The 20,789-nt window shown below is 38.5% G+C and overlaps 1 protein-coding gene across 1 annotated transcript in view; it reads right to left on the reverse strand.

Annotated features, from left to right (window-relative positions):
* Window positions 1-424: 424 nt before the first annotated feature.
* IFT81 (intraflagellar transport 81) overlaps window positions 425-20,789 on the reverse strand; it is an 81,684-nt gene continuing 61,319 nt past the window's right edge. Inside the window, exons 15-19 of the mRNA XM_045296715.1 lie at window positions 16,952-17,038; window positions 15,856-15,927; window positions 15,683-15,768; window positions 10,760-10,805; window positions 425-1,149 (exon numbers count right to left, since the gene is read on the reverse strand). Of these exons, the coding sequence (XP_045152650.1) occupies window positions 967-1,149; window positions 10,760-10,805; window positions 15,683-15,768; window positions 15,856-15,927; window positions 16,952-17,038 (474 nt within the window). The 3' untranslated portion in view covers window positions 425-966. The remainder of the gene's footprint in view (window positions 1,150-10,759; window positions 10,806-15,682; window positions 15,769-15,855; window positions 15,928-16,951; window positions 17,039-20,789) is intronic.

Raw genomic sequence — 20,789 nt, forward strand, 5'->3', positions numbered from 1 at the left:
CAGAGCTGGAAACAAAGGGAATCCAAGACAGATAAATTCCTCAGGACCAATAATGAGAGTAGAGGACCAATAATGAGAGTAGAGATGCCAGGAGGGTGAGGAGAAGGTGGGGGACAAAGGGGAACCGATCACAATCATCTACATAAAACCTACTCCCTGGGGTAAGACATGGAAAAAAAAATAATTTATAAATTATCAAGGGTTTGTGAAGAAGGGAGAGTGGGGGAGGGAGGGGAAAAATGAGGAGCTGATACCAAGGGCTCAAGTAAAAAGAAAATGTTTTGAGAATGATGAGGGCAACCAATGTATAAATGTGCTTGACACAATGGATGTATGTATGGATTGTGCTAAGAGCTGTCCGAGCCCCCAATAAAATGATTTGTATATATAAAAAGAACATAATTTCAAAATAAATAGCCATGGATATACAACAACTTTTATTTGCCTTTTAATTACATGAATAGTACAAACACATTGCTTAAAATATTTAAGCAATTTTCTTGAATTTAACAGAAGGAAAGAAACTGAAGTGAAACTGTAGGAATTGCTGAACTTCAGATAAATGTTTCTTCAAAACAAGAGATACTAGTTCCTAAAAGATTCCTCTAAAGTTAAAAAAAAAGATTAAGAGAAACATTAAGCCATTGGGTTATTACTGTTTTAAATCCTACATGATTCTTAATGGACATATGTTTACATTTATAGATAGTAAACTTAGCCTCCTGTCTCATAAAACTCAGAAGACACCACTGGTGTCTCAACTAAACAAAGCAATAAAAGTCACATTTATATGTTAAAAAACTTTATAACTTTAAATCTACCTTAACATTATGTTCCAAGAAAACTTAATAGGGGATGGCTAATCTGAAAGGAAAAGGTATAGATCACTTTCAAGAAAGGAAATGCATCATAGGGTTGTGTTGATCACTAACATCAATTAAAACCCAATGAAGGGGACACAGGCGCTCAGAGTACCAGGCGATCCTCGCCTCCCTCCTGAATTACCTGACCAATGGACATCTGGCTTTGCTGTTTCAGAAAGCACTGCTTCTTACATTCCATCAATTGTTCAAAATCACGCCACATTTTTGCTTGTTTCATATTTGGACCATGACTTTCTCGTACAGTTTTTTGTTTTTCCCGGAGCTTCTGCCAAAGCAAAACAAAAACAAACCAAGAATAATTAAGCATCAATGATAGGGATTTCCTTCTATTGCTATGGTGAGAGACTACGTCCTGTTTTGTATATTTGATGAAAATCATTAACTTAATCACAAGCTATCCTATGATGTATCAGAACTAAGGTGATAAAAGCCAACTAAATTTATAATAATAGAACAACATGAAGTTAGAAAGACTAGAACAATACAAAAGAAAAGGGGAAAAAGGAAAAGAGGACAAGAAAGCCAAACAGCATCATGGTCTATGACAAACATTTTAGTTTTATTTATTTATTGTTTTTTTTATCGTTTTATTAGGGGCTCATACAACTCTTATCACAATCCATACATACATCAATTGTGTAAAGCATATTTGTACATTCATTGCCCTCATCATTCTCAAAACATGTGCTCTCCACCTAAGCCCCTGCCATCAGCTCCTCATTTTTCCCCTCCCTCCTCCCTTATTTATTGTTTTTTACATTTTTTTCCAAAATTTATTATTAATTGGGAGTTAATACATATATAATTCCATAGTTCATTCACATCAAGCAGAATTGTATAATTGCCATCACCATCTCCCTTTTACCCTACCACCACCAGTGTACCTGGCCCCCCCCCCCCAAGCCCTTATTCTACTTGCTGTCCCTGTAGGATCATCATCCTAGGTTTCATCTACAGGAACACAGAAAAACAGACAATACAGGTTCAAGAGGGGACCTCAATGACATCATATCTCTGAGAGATTCAGTTTTAGTTTCAGAAAAACTGAGTTTAAACCTTAGCTTTGTCATTACCTGTCTGGCCTTAAGCAAGACAGTTAGTTTCTCATCTTCAGTTTTCTCAGCTGTCAATTATGAAAAATAATAGGAGACAATAACAATATCTGCTTCATAAGATTATTTTTCCATATGACATAATAGATGTCAACATACTTGACAAATGGTCAAGTGTTGTATATGGCATTATTAAAAAGTCTATTATATACTGAAAAAGGATATGCTGTAAGCATGCTCTCCACAAATCTAATTATATGTCTATTTCATAAGGAGAAGGCTCAGTCTTTAAAAAAAAAAAAAAAAGCCTACTATTAAGTGGCTTAAATCCATGTCAGAATTGTTGTTACAATAGCAAATAAGGTTGTGCATGCCCAAACTGCTCTACTTACTGATTCTACAATTACAAAAAGGAGTAAGAAACACTTTCAATATATATGCAAAGTATCCTTGGTTTCCTATTGTAGCAAATTAAGGCTGAATGACTGAAGACGGGGTAGGCATATCAGGGACAACACACACAGGATTACAGGGAGGGAAAGGGGCAGGGAGATGGGGAGAGGACAGAAACCAAGAAACAGTGAAAAGAGCCCAGAGACATCAGTGTTTGCACAAAGTGTTACAAAGGCTCCAGCAGGGCACAAAGAAACAGCGAAGGCAAAGAAGCATATTTATATAGCAAGCTCCTCACGTCTTCATGTGCTAGTGTGTGAGCTAAAAGTCTACAGTCACAGATGAAAATGTAGGAGTTGGTATGTTTCCAAAGAAAAGGACCACACTCATCCGCTCACTCCAGCTTTGGATTAATGGAAGCAAAGTTAATGGCAAACAATGAAAGAGAGAAAAAGAATTTTTTTAAAGAAAATGATGAAATAGTTGGCATGCGAATATGTCTATTTAAGGCTATGCTATAAATAAGGCATCGTATAGCCAACAAGTTTATCCTTATAATCTAAAATAAAAATATTTAGAGAGGTCATTATGTCAGACCAGGAATTTAAGAGTTAAGATTAAGGTACTCCTTAAACTATAACTTTAAAATTACAAGAATCGTTTGCTTGTGAAAAATCCCAGCAACCTAGAAAAGCTATTTAAAGAACCAAAGACAGGATGGGGCTGTCTGAAATATTAAATTCAATGTACTTCATAATCACAGGTGCTGGGAAACCCTTAACTTTACAAATACAGCTGATTTGGTAAGGTGTACCTGCTTTATTTTTAATCTTATCACTGTCACTCAAGAGTTTATTGTGTTAAGAGTTGCAACAATCTTCAGTATTCTTTAAAGGAGGAGGAGTGTATTGTATGGGAAAAAGCTGCACCCTCTAGTACAGTATTCCACAGCAGATCGGAAAACAAATGTTGTCTGGAAGTCTGTGGATATCTGGTTGATGGTAGCTTTGAGGGTGTGGGCTCCCTTCCCTCTGAAAGGCAAGGTTTGTGCTGGGCTTGCCTTAAGCATTTAGATCTACACCAAGGGAAGTGAGGAGACAGAAACTTCGTTTCTTTTTAAAAAGTAATGCTGTATTGTGTTGTCAGTGAAGGTTTACATAGAACTAGAGGTTCCCATTCAACTATTTCTACAGAGTGGTTCAGTAGCTGGGCGCTATATTCTTCACAATGTGTCAAGATTCTCATTATTTCCCTTGTTTGAAACTTTGTTTCAAATGATCTAGCCTGAAATTGGGCAATCACTAATCTTGCTGAAATAAATTCGCTGTGGAATGGCATCTATTTCACAGGGAGAAGGCCCTTTCCCGAAAGATCTTGCATTAAACCACTTCACGGAAAGGGGAAAGAGCAATTTTTAATCAGACTTAGCAATTAACTCTGGGTCTTGGAAAAGGCTGAAAGCTTGATAAATACGTACTTCTCTGCATGGCTTCTATCCAGAATACTTTTTAAGACAAAAGACAGTGAGAAATGAAAATGAAAGTGTGAAAAAAGACTTTACATATAAAACACAAGTCTATTGCCAACCATATGTAGTCTTTAAAAAAAACAAAATCCGTAGTTAAATACGCCACAAATAATTACAAAGTGACTCAAATGCATGCTCATGAACATGCAAATTCTTTTCCTTTCCTTCTGAGCAGGTGAATTATCATCGTACATAACGAATAAAGTATACAGAATGTCCAATGTATGTAGTAAGTGGAGAAACAATCCTTAGAAAGATTTCTTTTTTAAATGTATTTGGTTTTTTACTAATGTGATGGGCAAGGGGTCCTTGGGGCACACTGGTTATGAACTGTGCTGCTTAATCATAAGGTCAGCCTTTCAAAACTACCAGCTGCTCCAAGAAAGAAAAACATGGTTTTCTACTCCCCAAAAGAGTCATAGCTGTGGACATCCACAGGGCAGCAGTTGCACCTGTCCTGTAGGGTGGCGGTGGATCGGAATTGACTCCATGGCAGTGAGTTTTTTGAATCATACAACGGGCATTGACTCACAAACCCACGCAAACAGAAATGACCGATTCTCTGGGTCTATGGTAGGAAATGTATATGGGATGAGCCTGGAATGCTGTCAGACCAAAGCATCAGGAAACCAACAAGTCTAGCACAACTGTTTCCAGAGGATTCCGGAGCTGAGTGGAAGAGGCTCCCACTGGCCCCCATTGGGGCACTTGGAGTACTGAGCAGAACAGTCACTGTAATTAACTGAAGCACCATTACCATTTATTTAGAACTCAAGAGGCATAAAGATCCGTTTGAAGGATGACAGCAATTTTTATTTTGGAAACCAGAGTAAATCAGTGAATCAAGCACAAAGTCTGCCTTTGTTATATGTGTACTGCAGGATAACAAAATAGTTCATAGGGAGAAGTTGCTCTTTACAGAATTATTCCAGCCAATTAAAGAAGAAGGAATGCCACAATTAGAATATCCTCTAATAAGTTAATAAACCATCAAGGGCTGACTGCATCTCTGAAAGACTGCCACCTGAGAGAAGCACACCCCACTCAGAGTGCCTTTAGATCCATCTGCTATAACATAGGCCACAGAAGGAGCATGCTAATCAATGCCAGCAGGACACCATCAGCCAAGTGTGGAATGTAGGAACACATAGGACAAATGACCAGTTTTGTTTTGTTTATACCCAACCAATAAACTATAAAGAAAATAAAGAGAGAGGGAAGTGTAATCTAGGGAAAAAGAGACAAGATGTATTCACCGTATGGCAATATAAGAATTTTTTTCAGGATCCTGATTCAGACAAATAAATTATTAAGAAATTACAAGACAATTGGTGAAATTTGAGCACTGACCTGGGAGGTGGACATTATGCAATTGCTGCTAAATTTATTTTCAGAGTGATAATAGTTTTGTGACTATTTTTTAAAAGTCTTTATGATACATACTGAACTATAATCAGAGGAAACAATAGGATATGTGTGATTTCCTTCAAAATAATTTGAGTAAAGATAATAAGAAAGTGATCAAAAGAGAGGAAGACCCTCAGTGAGATGGAATGACATAGTAGCTGCAACAATGGACTCACACGGAACAGTTGTGGGGATGACACAGACACAGGCAGTGTTTCCTTCTGCTGTAGGTAGGGTCACCATGAATCGCAGCTATCTTGATGGCAGCTATCTCGACAGCAACAAAAAATAACTACCAACGGTAGATAAGGAGAGAACTTGGATGGGGCACTGGTTAAGCACTCAGCTGCTAACCAAAAATAAGAACACTGGTCTGAACCCAGCAGCTGCTCCATGGGAGAAACATATCTATATCATACATGGCCGAGTTAACTCAATGGGGCAGTTCTACTCTGTCCTATAGGATTGGCTTTGAGTCAGAATAAACTCCAAGGCGGTGAATAGGCAAAGGGTTTGTTCGTTTTCAGTTTAGTGGTTTAAATTATAGCCAAAAATAAGATTGGCCATGGGTTTAATTGTTGAAATTGGTTGATGAGGACACTGGCGTTGATTATATTATTCTTTCTACTTTTATATAGGTCTGAATGTTTCCAATATAAAAAAATTCTAAAAAAGAGAATGAGGGCGTGAAGGAGGGGAAGAAGGAGGGGGAGGAGAAAGGGGAGAGACTGGAGAGGGTTCGGGTGGGGGGGGGACAGAGAAGAGAGAATAAACATGCACTGAGTGCCTGTTTGTGCACTTGACCATTTATTTAGCAACTACTCCATTATTGTTTTCTAAATCATATACTTTTTTGAAGCTAACTTTTAGACTATTTCACGTTTCTGGGAACAAATTCAATTTTTTAGGTAAAAGCAGAAATGTGTATATGCTTTTAGAAATGATTTTAAATCTGAAAATATAATAAAAATAAATAATTTTGCCCTCAGCAATTTTCTGAGCCAGACCATTATCTTGTTAAAGCATACAAATGCATCAGACTGAAACAAAGCCCTACTTTCCATTTGCCCTTTAAGAATACACAAGCAGCTCTGAGATAGATATATATATATAATCATTTCAAGGTTGCAGGCTCAAGAATATCTGAACAGTGAAATTATACACCTGTATTTGTCAGAATTTTAACAATAACGCAGTTAAATCATGCCTGACTATGAGGCTACAAAGTCAGCATTGTCATTAGAAAATCAAGTCAGGAAATTCAACTTTCAATGGCGAAGCTCAAAGAGAAACAGATAGAGTGGGTAGATAGTGAAGTGTAGTTAGCCTTCACAGTGCAATAAGGACTTCAAATCATTATAGATAACCTTAGAGTTTATTCAGCCAATTAAAAAAAATTAAATCTCAAATCTACCTACTTCAGTTTCTATCTGAGGAAATGAACATAGGCTCCTGAATGGATAAGGGTTTTGTCCAAAGCCTCAAGCCAGGCTACCTGGTGGTTGGTCATCTTTCCTCTGAGCTACAGATTAAAAACAATGGAGCTGATGGTCTTTAGCCAGCTGCTAAAATGTGTGGTTTGATAAAGTCAAGCAGAATAGTCAATTAGTTGGCAGTATAAGTCCTGATGGTCAGGATCCTTACCACCTCCTCTTCTTCCAGGAGAGGCCCAGAGGATGGAGAGAAGCCAACTCCACCTACAATACTCCTTTCTCAACCGCCCTGACGCCAGGCTGGCAGGAAAGGAGCGGAGTATCTCAGGCAGGGCTTGTCAGCAGTTTGTATTACGAGAATCTGTATTTGTAAAGAGCTTAGACCAGCTCCTGGCTCATAAGAGCAGCTTTGTACTTATTAAATAAAATGAATGAGTACATTTATACTTACTTCATAAACAGAGATAACGGAAAATAATCTCAAAAACTCCTATGGATATGTGGCATTTTTATTTGTTATAAAGAGCCTGGTAATAACCCTCTGCTTCTTAAAGCTAAGTAGCTGTGTTCTTCAAAACACTTCACCGAAAGAGCAAAAAGACAATCAACAGAATGGAAAAAATATTTTTTTGGCAATAACATTTCTGACGAGGATCTGACCTGGAAAACATTTAGAAAACTCTAACATCTCAACAGCAAAAAAAGAGAAATGATTCAACAGAAAAACAGGCAAAGGACAAGTACAAACATTTCTGCAAAAAAGACATTCAGGTGGTCTACAGAAAACACATGAAAAGATGTTCCTTCCTGATCGCTGGCCATTCAAAACCAAACCAGCGGCCAGCGAGTTGATGCTGACTTGAAGTGACCTATATGACAGAGAACAAGTGTCCCCATAGGTTTTAAACAATGGAATCTTTACAGAAAAGTCAGACTGAATGGGATTGAACCAGCAACCTTTCAGTTAGCAGCTGAGTATTTTAATTAACCGTGTGCCACCAGGTCTCTTTGCCAGTCATTAGAGAGAAGCCTATCAAAACTACCATGAAACATCATCTCATTCTGGCAACAATGGCACTAACAGAAAATCCCCAGAAAACAACAAATGCTGATGAGGTTGCAGGGAGACTTGAACTTTTATACATTCTGGGTGGGACTGTAAATGGCACAATCACGATAAAAATGGCGTAGCAATTCCTTAAAAAAGCTGTAAATAGAAATATCATGTGATCCAGTAACCCTAGTCCTCGCTATACATCCTAAAGAAATAAGAACTGTGATGAACAGATACATGCACACCCATGTTGGCTGTAGCATTAATCACAATAGCAAAAGGATGGAACTAATCTAACTGTTCATCAACAGATAAATGGATAAACAGCTTATAGATAAAAAAGGGATATTACCCAATGATAAAGAATAATGATAGAGAAATTGGACAGTATAAGATATGATAAAATAATAGTAATTTATAAATTATCAAGGGTTCATGAGGGAAGGAAGAGCGGGAGGGAGGGGAAAAAATGAAGAGCTGATACCAAGGGCTCAAGCAGAAAGCAAATGTTTTGAGAATGATGATGGCAACAAATGTACAAATGTGCTTCACACAACGGGGATGGATGGATGGATTGTGATAAGAGTTGTACAAGCCCCCAGTAAAATGATTAAAAAAAATGGTATACTGGAATGCTAACAAAAAAACAACGATAAATCTGCAAAACATTTCACAACATAGATGAATCTGGAGGACATTATGCTGGCTGAAATGTCAAAATGGGCAAGTATTGTATTTAGGCCATGAAAATAAAACAACAAATAGGTTTACAAGGGTGGGGAGGTGGGGGAAGGGGAAAAATGAGGAGTTGATACCAAGGGCTCAAGTAAAAAGTAAATATTTTGAGAATGATGATGGCAACAAATGTACAAATGTGCTTGACACAATGGATGGATGGATGGATTGTGATTAAGAGTTGTACGAGCCCCCAATAAAATGATTAAAAAAGAAAAAAGAATAGGTTTACATACGGAAGGACACATTTCTTGAAGGCTACCAGAGATAGAAGCCAGAGGCCAGTAGAAACCCTCACTAGATAGTAAACACATGCTAATTCTGTGAAGGGAAAGGCAACACTCACTAAGGGGGAGGTCAGCACCACATGACCAAGGCAAAGGAAGACACTGATAAGTATGCAAGAATAAAGGACAACTATGGTAAAGACTTCAATACACTCAAAAATAGTATACAGTGAACCCTCGCCACTTCGCGCTTCGACTTCCGCGGCTTCACTCTATCGCGGTTTTTGCGTAACAGCGCATGCTCTGTCATTACTGCCACTGATTGGCTCATACTGTACACGCTTGATGCCATAAATAATATAAGAAATAATAAATGATCATTGTAACGTCCAAAATGTTTTATTGTATTTTCCCTTTTTCGTTTAATAAATTGGGTAATACGAGTGTAATGGTGACTAAAGGGTGTTTTTTTCATGTCCCCTATGCTCTAACTACGAAAATATTTGATTTACAAATAAGGAATCCTACTTCGGGCAATTTCATTTATCACGGTAGGGTCTAGAACCGACTAACCGCGATAAACGAGGGTTCACTGTAATATATAAAAATTGCAACAATATAATAAGAAACAATAATTTTTGAGTGATTAGATATGTATATTAAATGGCAAGGTCATGGGACTATAACTATGTGCACATATAGGCATACTTGTGGCTTTGTCTATATACACATTGTATATGATGCATATATATTCATGTATATAATAGAGCATATATCTATAAAAACTTCTTTGACATAGTAAATTACCTCTCAGGACTGAGTTACTGGGATGAAGGCTAAGATCATTGTCTTGGGAGACATCTAGATCAATTGACACAGTATAGTAGCATATAAAGACAATGTTCTACAACATAGTTTGTTAAGTAGGATCTTGGGTCTTGAAAGCTTACAAGCCGTCATTTAAGATACAGCTATTTTTCTGTTCCTACTCAGAGCAAAGGAGTGTCAAGAAAACCAGATTCACTGAAGCAATCAGTCCAAAGGACACTGGCCCACATGAACCACAATCTCCTCTAGCCTGAGGCCAGAAGAATTAGAAGGTTCCTAGCTGCTACTACTACTGATCATTCTGACCTGCGACACAACAGAACAACGGTTCTCAACCTATGGGGCACGACCCCTTTGGGGGGTCGAACGACCCTTTCACAGGGGTTGCCTGATTCATAACAGTAGCAAAATGACACAGTTATGATGTAGCAACGAAAATAATTTTATGGTTGGGGTGGTGGTGGTAACCACAACATAGAGAACTGTATTAAAGGGTCATGGCATTAGGAAGGTTGAGAACTACTGCAATAGAAGGTTCTAGCTAGAATGGGAGAAAAACATAGAACAAAATTCAAATTCATAAAAAAGGACCAGCCTTAACAGTCAAATAGAGATCGAAGTACTCCCCAAGATTATTGCCTGAAGTCCCCCTTCTAATTGTGGGACTGAAGCTACTCTTAGAGATCACCTTTCAATGAAACAATAGAGAAGCCTATAAAGTAAACAGTAACATCTATGCGGAATGTGCTCCTTTGAACTACAACTATGTGAAACCAAAAGGACAACATTTGCGAGAGAAAAAACCCACAGAAACAAACAAACTAAAAACCCCAACAAGATAAAATAGGAAGGATTAGGAAACTGGACTAATGGGGAAACAAGCGTCCTGGGGGAAACTGGGAGATCACTAACATATTGTGGAGATTACAACCAATGTCAAGGAGCAATGTGGGCATGAATTAGTGAATGGAATTAATTTACTGTGTAAACTGTTACTTAAAGCACAATAAAATGTTTGTTATTTTTAATTCATTTATGCTTTCACTTTTATGAAACTAAATTCTTAAGGGTCTTCATCTTTGAAAGGGATTAACAGGATCTAATTTCCCCTAGAAAACTATACTATAACCTTTTTGTAAGAATGACAATGTCATAATCATGTACTAAAAACCCGAATTAGATATGGCATATTAAAACAAACAAACACAACATTATTACCTTTCCAAGGTTCTCCTGTTCAGCAATGTGTTTCGTATACTGTTCCCTAGGGAGACAAGATAATAATTTATCTTTAAGTTACTTCAATTGATTTGATTATATAACTAAACTATAAATTAGCATATGCTTAAATATATTAGACAATATAAGTTAGGATACTGGAGTCAGAATGCAGCCTATTGCCAAATATTCTATCTTTCCCTATCATTAGTCAGTTCTCGTAAATAGCAATTTCAAGGGGGAAAAACAAAACATCACATATGAAATTAAGTTCAGAGAATTAGAACATTAAGTACTATTTCTGGCTAATTTACTCTTAAAACAATGCCAACCAATTTGCTTAAATTACACTTTGTTTTTGAAGAAGTTTGCAGAAGGGAAAAAGGATACACATTTTAAATAAATATGAAGCAGCATCTAACCCTGCAATTCCAGTGTGGGTAACCACCCAACAGAAACGCTTCCATAACTTCATAAAAGTTGGCCCATATATTTCAACACTGTTTATAATAGCTAAAATCTGCAAATAACCTAAATGCTTACAGTTGGAAAATGTTTAAATTAATTATGGTACAATCATTTGAAAGAGTATTGTATACCTGTAAAAGTAAATGAGGGCAGATCTAGAAACAGTGAAGTGGAAAATTTCTAGATGAATTATTAAGAGAAAAATGTGTCTGTAGTTTATTCTTGTGTTTGTACACACAAATATATGCATGTGAATATATATTTATAAGGACCTTTGTTGGTGCAATGAATAAATACTTGGCTACTAACCAAAAGATCACCGATATAAACAAAATCTGAGAGAGAAAAGACTGGTGATCACTTCCTGACAAGATTGCTAATGACAATGCGGGTGCATAAGCAAACGTGGTGAGAAAGCTGACGGTGCCTAGCTGTCGAAGGATGTAGGTCTAGGGTATTAAAGGCTTGAAGGTACAAGTGGCCATCTATCTCAGAAGCAACAAAGCCCACATGGAAGAAACACACCGGCCTGTGTGATCATAAGGTGTCGAAGGGATCAGGTATCAGGCATCAAAGAACAAAAAAATAATATCATTGTGAATGAGTGGGGGAGTGCGGAGTGGAGACCCAAAGCCCATCTGTAGGCAACTGGACATCCCCTTACAGAAGGGTTCCAGGGAGGAGACGAGCCAGTCAGGGTGCAGTGTTGCAACAATGAAACTTACAACTTTCCTCTAGTTCCTAAATGCTTCCTCCCGGCCCCCCTTGATCCCCCATCCCCTCCACTATCATGATCCCAATTCTACCTTACAAATCTGGCTAGACCAGAGGCTATGCACTGGTGCAGGTGGGAACTGGAAACACCGGGAACCCAGGGTGGATGATCCCTTCAGGACCAGTGGTGAGAGTGGTGATACTGGGAGGGTGGAGGGAGGATGGGGTGGAAAGACAGAACCGATTACAAGGATCTACATATAACCTCTTTCCTGGGGAACAGACAACAGAAAAGTGGGTGAAGGGGGACGTTGGATAATTTATAAATTATCAAGGGTTCATTAGGGAGGGGAAATGGGGAGGAAGGGGGAAAATTGAGGAGCTGATGCCAGGGGCTTAGGTGGAGAGCAAATGTTTTGAGAATGATGAGGGCAATGAATGTACAAATGTGCTTGACACAATGGATGTATGTATGGATTGTGATAAGAGTTGTATGAGCCCCCAATAAACTGATTAAAAACAAACCAACCTGGTGATCTGCTCCTGCAAAGACTACAACCTAGGGCACCCTATGGGGCAGTTCTGTTCTCTGAGTTACAGTCAGCTTGATGGCACACATGACAATATGGATTTACATATTTCTCCATGCCCTTGCCAACACACATACACACACACACACACACACACACACACACACTTAGCAAAGGCATAGGGCAAAACTATGGAATACTGTATACCACAGTGCTACCAAGAGAAACTTCTGGACATGGCAATGTACACAATACATTTTGCTTAATAAACTCCATGGTGGTTCCTCCACATCCCATGTCTTTTGTTTCAATAGTTATGTTATTGTGTTAGGTTCTCATTTAACAACGTTTACACAAACTGTTCCATTATATTGGTTACATTTCTCACAATGTGTCAACATTCCCAACTTTCCTGTTCTTCTATTCCTCTAGCTTCTCTCACCCTCCCTTACCTCCTCACCTCTGGTGCATGGTGAGGATTGACCATTTGGTCTTACATAATTAATTATTTAAGGGAGCACAGTATGCACATGTGATATTGCTGATTTTATAAGCCAATATATCATGTGGGTGAAAATTGACCACTGGGAGAGGCTACAGTTCCATCTTAGGGCAATAATCCCAGGGTTTCTTTTTGCATCTATTGGAACTCTTTAGGAAACTGAGTTTTGTTCCATAATTTTCTTTCTCTCCACCCTGGACCTGTGGTTATGTCACTGGTCAGAATGGTCAGTAGTGGTGGCTTGGCATCACCTAGTTCTTTTGTCTCAGGATAATGGAGGCTGTGATACATGTTGGCTACCCAAGCAATTCTTTAGTAAGTTAAAAAACCTAAAAGCTTTAATATAAAAAAATAAAAATAATACTGTATTTTTAAAATATAATTTTTAATAGTGTACAAGGTAAGAGGTAAAGCTTCATGTGGGTGACATAACAGTGACAAATACTGAAGGAGGATGATAAAGACAAAGAAGATAAAGGAAACTTTAGACCTTAAATCTAGATGGAGAAAGAATATAATATGCTTACTTTTCTGTGCAATGCTACTTTGTAGTATTTAATTGGGGAATTAAACAATACAAATCTTAGAAGATAAGAAATCATAAATTACAAAGAAAAAATGGAGCAGCTTAAGTGAAGGAAAGGAAGCCTGGTGGAACAGTGGTTAAGTGCTCAGCTGTTAACCACAGGTTGTGGGTTTGAATCCACCAGTAGCTCTGTGGGAGAAAGATGAAGCAGTCTAATTCTGTAAAGAGCTACAAACCCTATGAAGTGGTTCTACTTGGTCCTATAAAGTCACTATGAGTTAAAATTGACTCAAAGCATGAGGTTTGGTTTTGTTGGTAAGCGAAGGAAGACTAGCTTTTATATAAAAAGGAAGGCATGAGTGATTAGTAAGGACAAAGGATCTGTCTCAACTATCTCAAGTCCTACCAGAGCTAAAGTGAAGAAGGAATCTGTGGACAGCGTGAGGTGGAAGGGAGTAAACACAATCCTGCTGACTGATGAGAAGTAAAACTATTGGCCTCCCAAGTTTTCCAATAAATGCAAGCTTGGACGATATAAATGACAAATTGTTCAAGAAGAATGTATGGGTTCTAGCTTAGCTTTCAGTAATTCAGTGACTACCTTAGGCTTGAAAAATGCCCGAATTCTCTTAGAATATATATCCAAGTAATTAACAGGCTCATGTTGCTTCTCCATATAATACTAATACCGAATTTTTATGCATTATTCAACACATTTACTCAAAAAATAATGACAGATCATTTCTTCTGTGCCAAGTAAGGCCGAGGATTTAAAATGGAAAACAGGACAGACAAGGTCCTTCCCCTCAGGGACTCAGGCTATAATTTCCAGAGCACTTTTTCCTATATTACATCTAACTCAATTCTCAATGGTACATATTGTTCTCCTTACTTTATCAATGAGGAAGTGACCTGTTTACGCATAGCCAGCAACTAGAAAAACCAGGGTGAGAAACCACGGGTAGAAACCCTGATCTAGTGCTCGGAACTAGATGTTGCATCAGTCAACAAACATTTGCAAACACCTTTCCAAAGCCATGAAAATTTCTTATACTTTTCATCTTGCCAGAAATGGAATAAAAATATCATATTTTACATAAAGAACCAGTGAGCTGCAGATGCAGTCAGTTCCAATCTGTTCTTACCATGCATCACTCTAGTCATCGCACAATATTCTTCTACAGGAAAACAATGAATGAGAGGAGTTTATAATAATTTTTTAAATTATGAAAAATAACATCTGGTTAGAAAACTGATGAGAAAAAAATCAATATTTAAGACACGAGTACTTCAACTATTTACATTGTCAACTTTGGGTGAGATGAAACTTAATTTATAAAAGTTATTCATTTTAAAGAACACAATTAACTTTTAAAATTTCTTAGCACTGACCATATAGATTTGAACAAAGTGAAAAAGTAAGTATAAATACATTTTTAGTGTATTATATTAGACTATTGTGAAAAAAACACCCTGTCATATATTTGTAGAATGTAAGTCTGGCTTACATTCCATAGCATTTTGTATACATGTATATAAAATGTAGATTCTACATAGATACTCTATTTCATAGATCCTTTTCTTTAACATTAATGCCTTTGCTACTCAAAATTGTAAGTGCAATCTAGGATTTAAGTCAAGTCTATACTTGGCTTGAATTCTTCCAAGATGGTAATAGCAAAACATTCGACTTGGAATGAAGGATAAAGAAAGCTTATCTTGTTCAATTGCTGCATCTTCTCACAGCGAGCAATTCCACTGTAATGTACTTAAGGAAGCAGCTGTTTTATGAGAGTATTCCATAAAAATCACCATATAAGGTCTGGTGGTGTCTGCACCCTTTCTCAATCTGAGGACTGGCACCCTGCAATCACAGTTTCCTAACTGAAACATTGTCACACTGCTTGGATAGTAGGCAGATAGCTGAAGGCCAGGCAGGTAGCACACTAACAAGAGAGGAACTCTCTGTGCTTACTAAAAAAACAACACTGTAGAAGTATAAGCATTCTTACCTAGTCAGAGGATTGGACTAGCCAGATTTTTAACAAGATTTGGTCCTGAATAATATCCTCCTTGTATAAGTGTTCTTAAAGTACTCCAAATATATATAATTCTATCTTAAAGATAAAACTTCTAAAGGTGAAAACATTCAGATTCACTGTGTAAACAATGAAAACACTTGCCTGATTGCCTTTCTTTTCTCTTGTTGATCAGATGAGACATAAGCCTTTATCTCATCAGTAGCACGACGAAGTTGTACTCCAAGGTTCTAAATGGAAAGACTAAGCTTTAGGTATGCTCTATACAGAAACGCTCCGGGAAAGCACTGTATCCTTTTATTTTAAAACAATCTTACCTTAATCATACAATTTGTGTAATGGTATTTACTTTCTTCCTGAAGACATTCTTCACGGAGCACTCTGACTTCCTACAATATATAAGTTTGAAAGGGTGGTAGTATTGCAAAAATAATACAGAGGTATAGATGAAGATTTTAAACATAGAAGAAATATGATAATCATTTGCTCTTCTGTGATTTTTAACTTTCTATCTGAAATAGAATAGCTTACCATCTTTTCTAGAGTTACTCATGCTCTAAAACCTCATTTTTTTAAGGTTTTAACTCTATATTACTGTGTGCCCAGTGCTGCCCTAAGAGCTAGGGACACAGCAGTAAACAAGACTGACAGGTGTCTGCTCTCACTCAAACAGAGTAAACAGACAGAAACAAGGGCACACACAATGAAGACCATTTCAGATGGGCATATTGGCTCTGGAGGCAACTCAGCCAAAGGGGGATGGAGGGAGTGAGAGAGTGGGCCATGCTGGAAGGAGAGTGAGCAATGTGGGACACAGACGATGTGCAGGCTAAGACAAGAAAAATGCAAAGGCAGAGGGGTGATGTGTGTGTGTGTGTGTATGGGGTGGGGGCCGGGGCTCCAGGTAGAAGAAAGAGCAAATGAAAAAGCCCCAAGTTGACAAGAAGCTTGGTCTGTGTGAAGGACAAGAAGGTCAGTGTGTCTGGAGCTCTGTGGACAAGGCCTGAAGCCATGGATATAAGGTCAACTAGGCCTCCGGGGTTAAAGCACATGCTGCCTTGGGTAGCCTGGTTTGGATGTGAGATTTCATTGGAGGGGCAGTGGGGAGCCAATGGAGGATGGACTGGGTTTTACAAAGGTTCCTTTGACTGGTCTGTGAGGAATAAGTTTTAGGAGGGTGAGAATGGTCGTGGAGAAACCAGGTGGCAATTGAGGTTATGATAGGAGTTGAGGAAAAAGATGCAGATAGATGGCTTAGGCTTGGGAAGCAGCAGTACAGATGGAGAATTAAATTGGAAAAAGTAAAGACCCCTCCCTTGTGCTAATACAGACTAGACTTGGGAATCCTGTGATGTTGGTGTAGTGGAAGAGTGCACTTGCTGGCAGCTAACTTCTGGCAACTTCCATTCTTACCTGTTCTAATTTGGATCGATTGCTTTCCAGGCCTGCTGCACAGCTATCATACTGGGATTTCTTTTCATCACACTCCTGGGTTAGTTCCTAGTGAGAAAAGGGCAAATGATTGACTAAGTAAAGAAACAAAGGCCTCAAATGTAGCTCTGAAACAATATTCACCCTTGTCGATGTTGTAACTTAACACTAAGCTCCTTGGCATACTTTGGAGTTATTTATACAACAAACAGCCATGTGAAAGTTATGGCAGATGAATGTGCTGATAACAATCATAGCAACCATGTACTAAACAGTGTGCCAGGTTCTGTTAGTGCTGGGGAACAACGGAGAACAAGAGAGTCAAAAGTCTTTCCCCTCAAGTCATGCTCAGATAAGTAAACAGGCTGCCGAATGCACCAGTCTTCACATTGGTGCTAGGGATGCATGTTAGAATATCACAGGACCCAGCTCAGGCATGGTCAGTAGGGGCAGCTTCTTGGAAAAACTCAGGTCTACGTTGAGATATTAAGGAATAGTAACAGTCAAAGGAAAGAGGATAAGGGAATGAGAGTGTTTTAAAAGAAGCAGCAAGAATAAAAGCTCGGGAGTGAGAGAGCACAAGAGTAAATTATAAATCACAAGTAGTGCATTATGCTAGTGTGCCTGGGAAGTGGTGAGAGTAAGAGGAATATTTGGGACAGCTACCTTTGGAGATACAGCATTAAGATGGAAATAAAATACCAGGAGATAATATTATATACATAAAACAGGAGAGGGTAGATCATTCTAAGGTCTCGCTATTACCTTTAGACATTAAATCAAGAATTAAAAATTTTTTTAAATCATTTTATTGGGGGCTCATACAACTCTTATCACAATCCATACATCCATCCATCGTGTCAAGCACATTTATACCTTTGTTGCCCTCATCATTCTCAAAACATTTGGTTTCTACTAGAGCCCTTGGTATCAGCTCCTCATTGTTTCCCCTCCCTCATGAACCTTTGATAATTTATGAATTATTATTGTCATATCTTACACTGTCCGATGTCTCCCTTCACCCACTTTTCTGTTGTCCATCCCTCAGGGAGGAGGTTATATGTAGATCCTTGTAATCGGTTCCCCCTTTCTACCCCACCTTCCTCCACCCTCCCGGTATCGCCACTCTCACGACTGGTCCTGAAGGGATTATCTGTCCTGGGTTCCCTATGTTTCCAGTTCCTATCTGTACCAGTGTACATCCTCTGGTAGTGGGATTTGTAAGGTAGAATTGGGATCATGAAAGTGAGGGGTGAGGGGAGGAAGCATTTAAGAACTACAGGAAAGTTGTATGTTTCATCACTGCTACCTTACACCTTGACTGGCTCGTCTCCGCCCCGGAACCCTTCTGTAAGGGGATGTCCAGTTACCTACAGATGGCTTTGGGTCCCCACTCCGCACTCCCCCACATTCACAATGACATGATTTTTTTGTTTTGATGCGTGGTACCTGATCCCTTCAACACCTCATGATCACACAGGCTGAAGTGCTTCTTCTATGTGGGCTTTGTTGCCTCTGAGCTAGATGGCCGCTTGTGTACCTTCAAGCCTTTAAGAACCCAGGCCCTATACCTTTTGATAGCCAGACACCATCAGCTTTCTTCACCACACTTGTTTATGCACCCATTTGTCTTCAGCAGTTGTGTCGGGAAGGTGAGCACACAATGTAAATCAAGAATTTATGTTACAATTTTAAGAGTAACAAATTGCTATGGGTTGTGTTCCATCAAAAGTATTTTAACTCTTGGTACCTGTGAATGTGACTTGATTTGTAAAGAGGGTCTTTCGCAGACGTAATTAGTTAACATGAGATCATAGTGGAGGAGGGTGGGAGCTAATCTGATATGGCTGGTGTCTTTATGAGAAGAGAAAAACCACAGAAAGACAGAGAAGATGAAGGAAGAAACTGGAGTGATGCATCCATAAGCTAAGGGACAAGAGAAGGCACACAGACACATGCAAAATGGCACACAGACACGCAGAGAAATTAAAGCAGTACGAGAATAGTTTGAATGACCCTATGCCAATATGCTAGAAAATCTAGGCAACTATAATTTAAAACCTATACTTATCAGGTAGGTTCAATAAATATTAAAATATCTTACCAAAAGAGACAGAGGTATCCATTTAAATCTCTCCACCTCACTTGACCCCACACACAAATACACACTGGTCAATTCTAGCAAACTCTGAAGGAAGCAAAAGTCCTAATGGTATACAAAATGTGTCAGTACTGAAAAGGAACTGCTTTCTCAACTCCTCTTATAAAACCAGCATAATCTTGTTATCAAAACCGGGCAGGAACACTAATAAAAAATTAGAAATATTGATGTAAGAATCTTAAATAAATGCTTAATTAAGTACAGCAATGTATTAGAGCAGACTCCAGTATACATACACATACACACAATAGACAAAAAAAAAAAAAAATCCAAGTGGAATTATACCAAGAATGCAAGGTTGGTTTAACGTTAGAAAAATCTGTTAATGTACTTGGCCATTTTAACAAATTAAAGAAGAAAATCACATAATCTTAAAAGTTATAGAAAACACATTGATAAGAGTCAACACAACTTGTAAATCATTACCAAATTCAGAAAGGAAAGTTGAAAAAACAAAACAAAACAAGAGTCAACATGACTCATGATACAAATTTAAGAGGGCACTTCTATAATCAGATTAATCTGCAGAAGGGCAGTGAGTATTTGAACTGTGGGTTGTATTCCATGGAATAGGTTGTGAGAAAAGTTCAGTGGGTTCAAATGCACTGATTTTATCAATACTTTAATAGAACAACAACAACAAAAAGAGTGTACCGCACATCATAAGGACAAGTATTGTTTTGGGAGCTTACTTCTTACTGAGAGGTGTACTCACATGAGTTAAAAAATACTATACTAGTAGGCTTTGGGTTTGAATAGTATACAGTCAGTATTGCCCCCTCTTCTTTCCAGAGATTATCTAATAGTAACAAGTAGCATGGAAATTTTAATGCCAACTACTTTGAACAAAACAGAGTCAGTTAAAAACAAAAAAACACAGTGTCTGTTAAGATTCCAGCTCTCAAAAGAAAAGTCAGTAAAAGCAGAAGATAAAATGGGGATGGTGGTACATGAAGAATGCAAAAAGAAAGGGAGAAGGGGATAGGATACTATGGATGCTGGTGTGTGATGAGCCAGCAAAATTCTACTTCCTTTGAGATGAGAAGCCCACCCTAATAGCTAGTCTATCTGCCAGTTCTGTGACTGTTGGGATGGAGCATGCCGGCCAGCAGCCGGGATTTCTCTGCACCTGATAGGGCTCTGAGTAACGAAGGGGTAACACTAAGTGAGGAATCACATAGAAAAGCCATGCTGTCAGAAGCAGGAGCATTGTGGGAAAGCCTCAAAACTGCTGCTCTCCAGGGGCTGCTTGGAAATATAGGACAGATGTCCTGCACAAGCCCAGGACAGTATGAAAAGTCCCAGCCAGCCTGTGATAAGGCCTTGCCCATCCTTCATTTCCTGTAATAGGTGGCCCAGGAAAATATCCCTTAATGATGATAACAGGGGTGGGAGGATGGAGGGAGGAACAAGCATAGGTAGATAAGGGGGGGGGGAAGTAAAGAGAAGTCAAATGAAGGTGACAACACAAAAAAACTGTCACAGCAGATGAATCTTGTGATGAGAAAGGGCTTGCTGGGTATGTGCTCAACTCTTCCAAATATTATTTTCAAGGGTCATTGTACCAATTTCTACACTTGTCACCAGCCAGGCTAGACAAAACCCTCCCTTGCACAATACTGTCAAACCTTTCAGGCTTTGTCTCAGATGGATGGACTC

Source organism: Echinops telfairi, unplaced genomic scaffold (assembly GCF_000313985.2).
Source record: "Echinops telfairi isolate 266 unplaced genomic scaffold, ASM31398v2 ScPeMD7_7412;HRSCAF=8450, whole genome shotgun sequence".
Classification (NCBI taxonomy): Eukaryota; Metazoa; Chordata; class Mammalia; order Afrosoricida; family Tenrecidae; genus Echinops; species Echinops telfairi.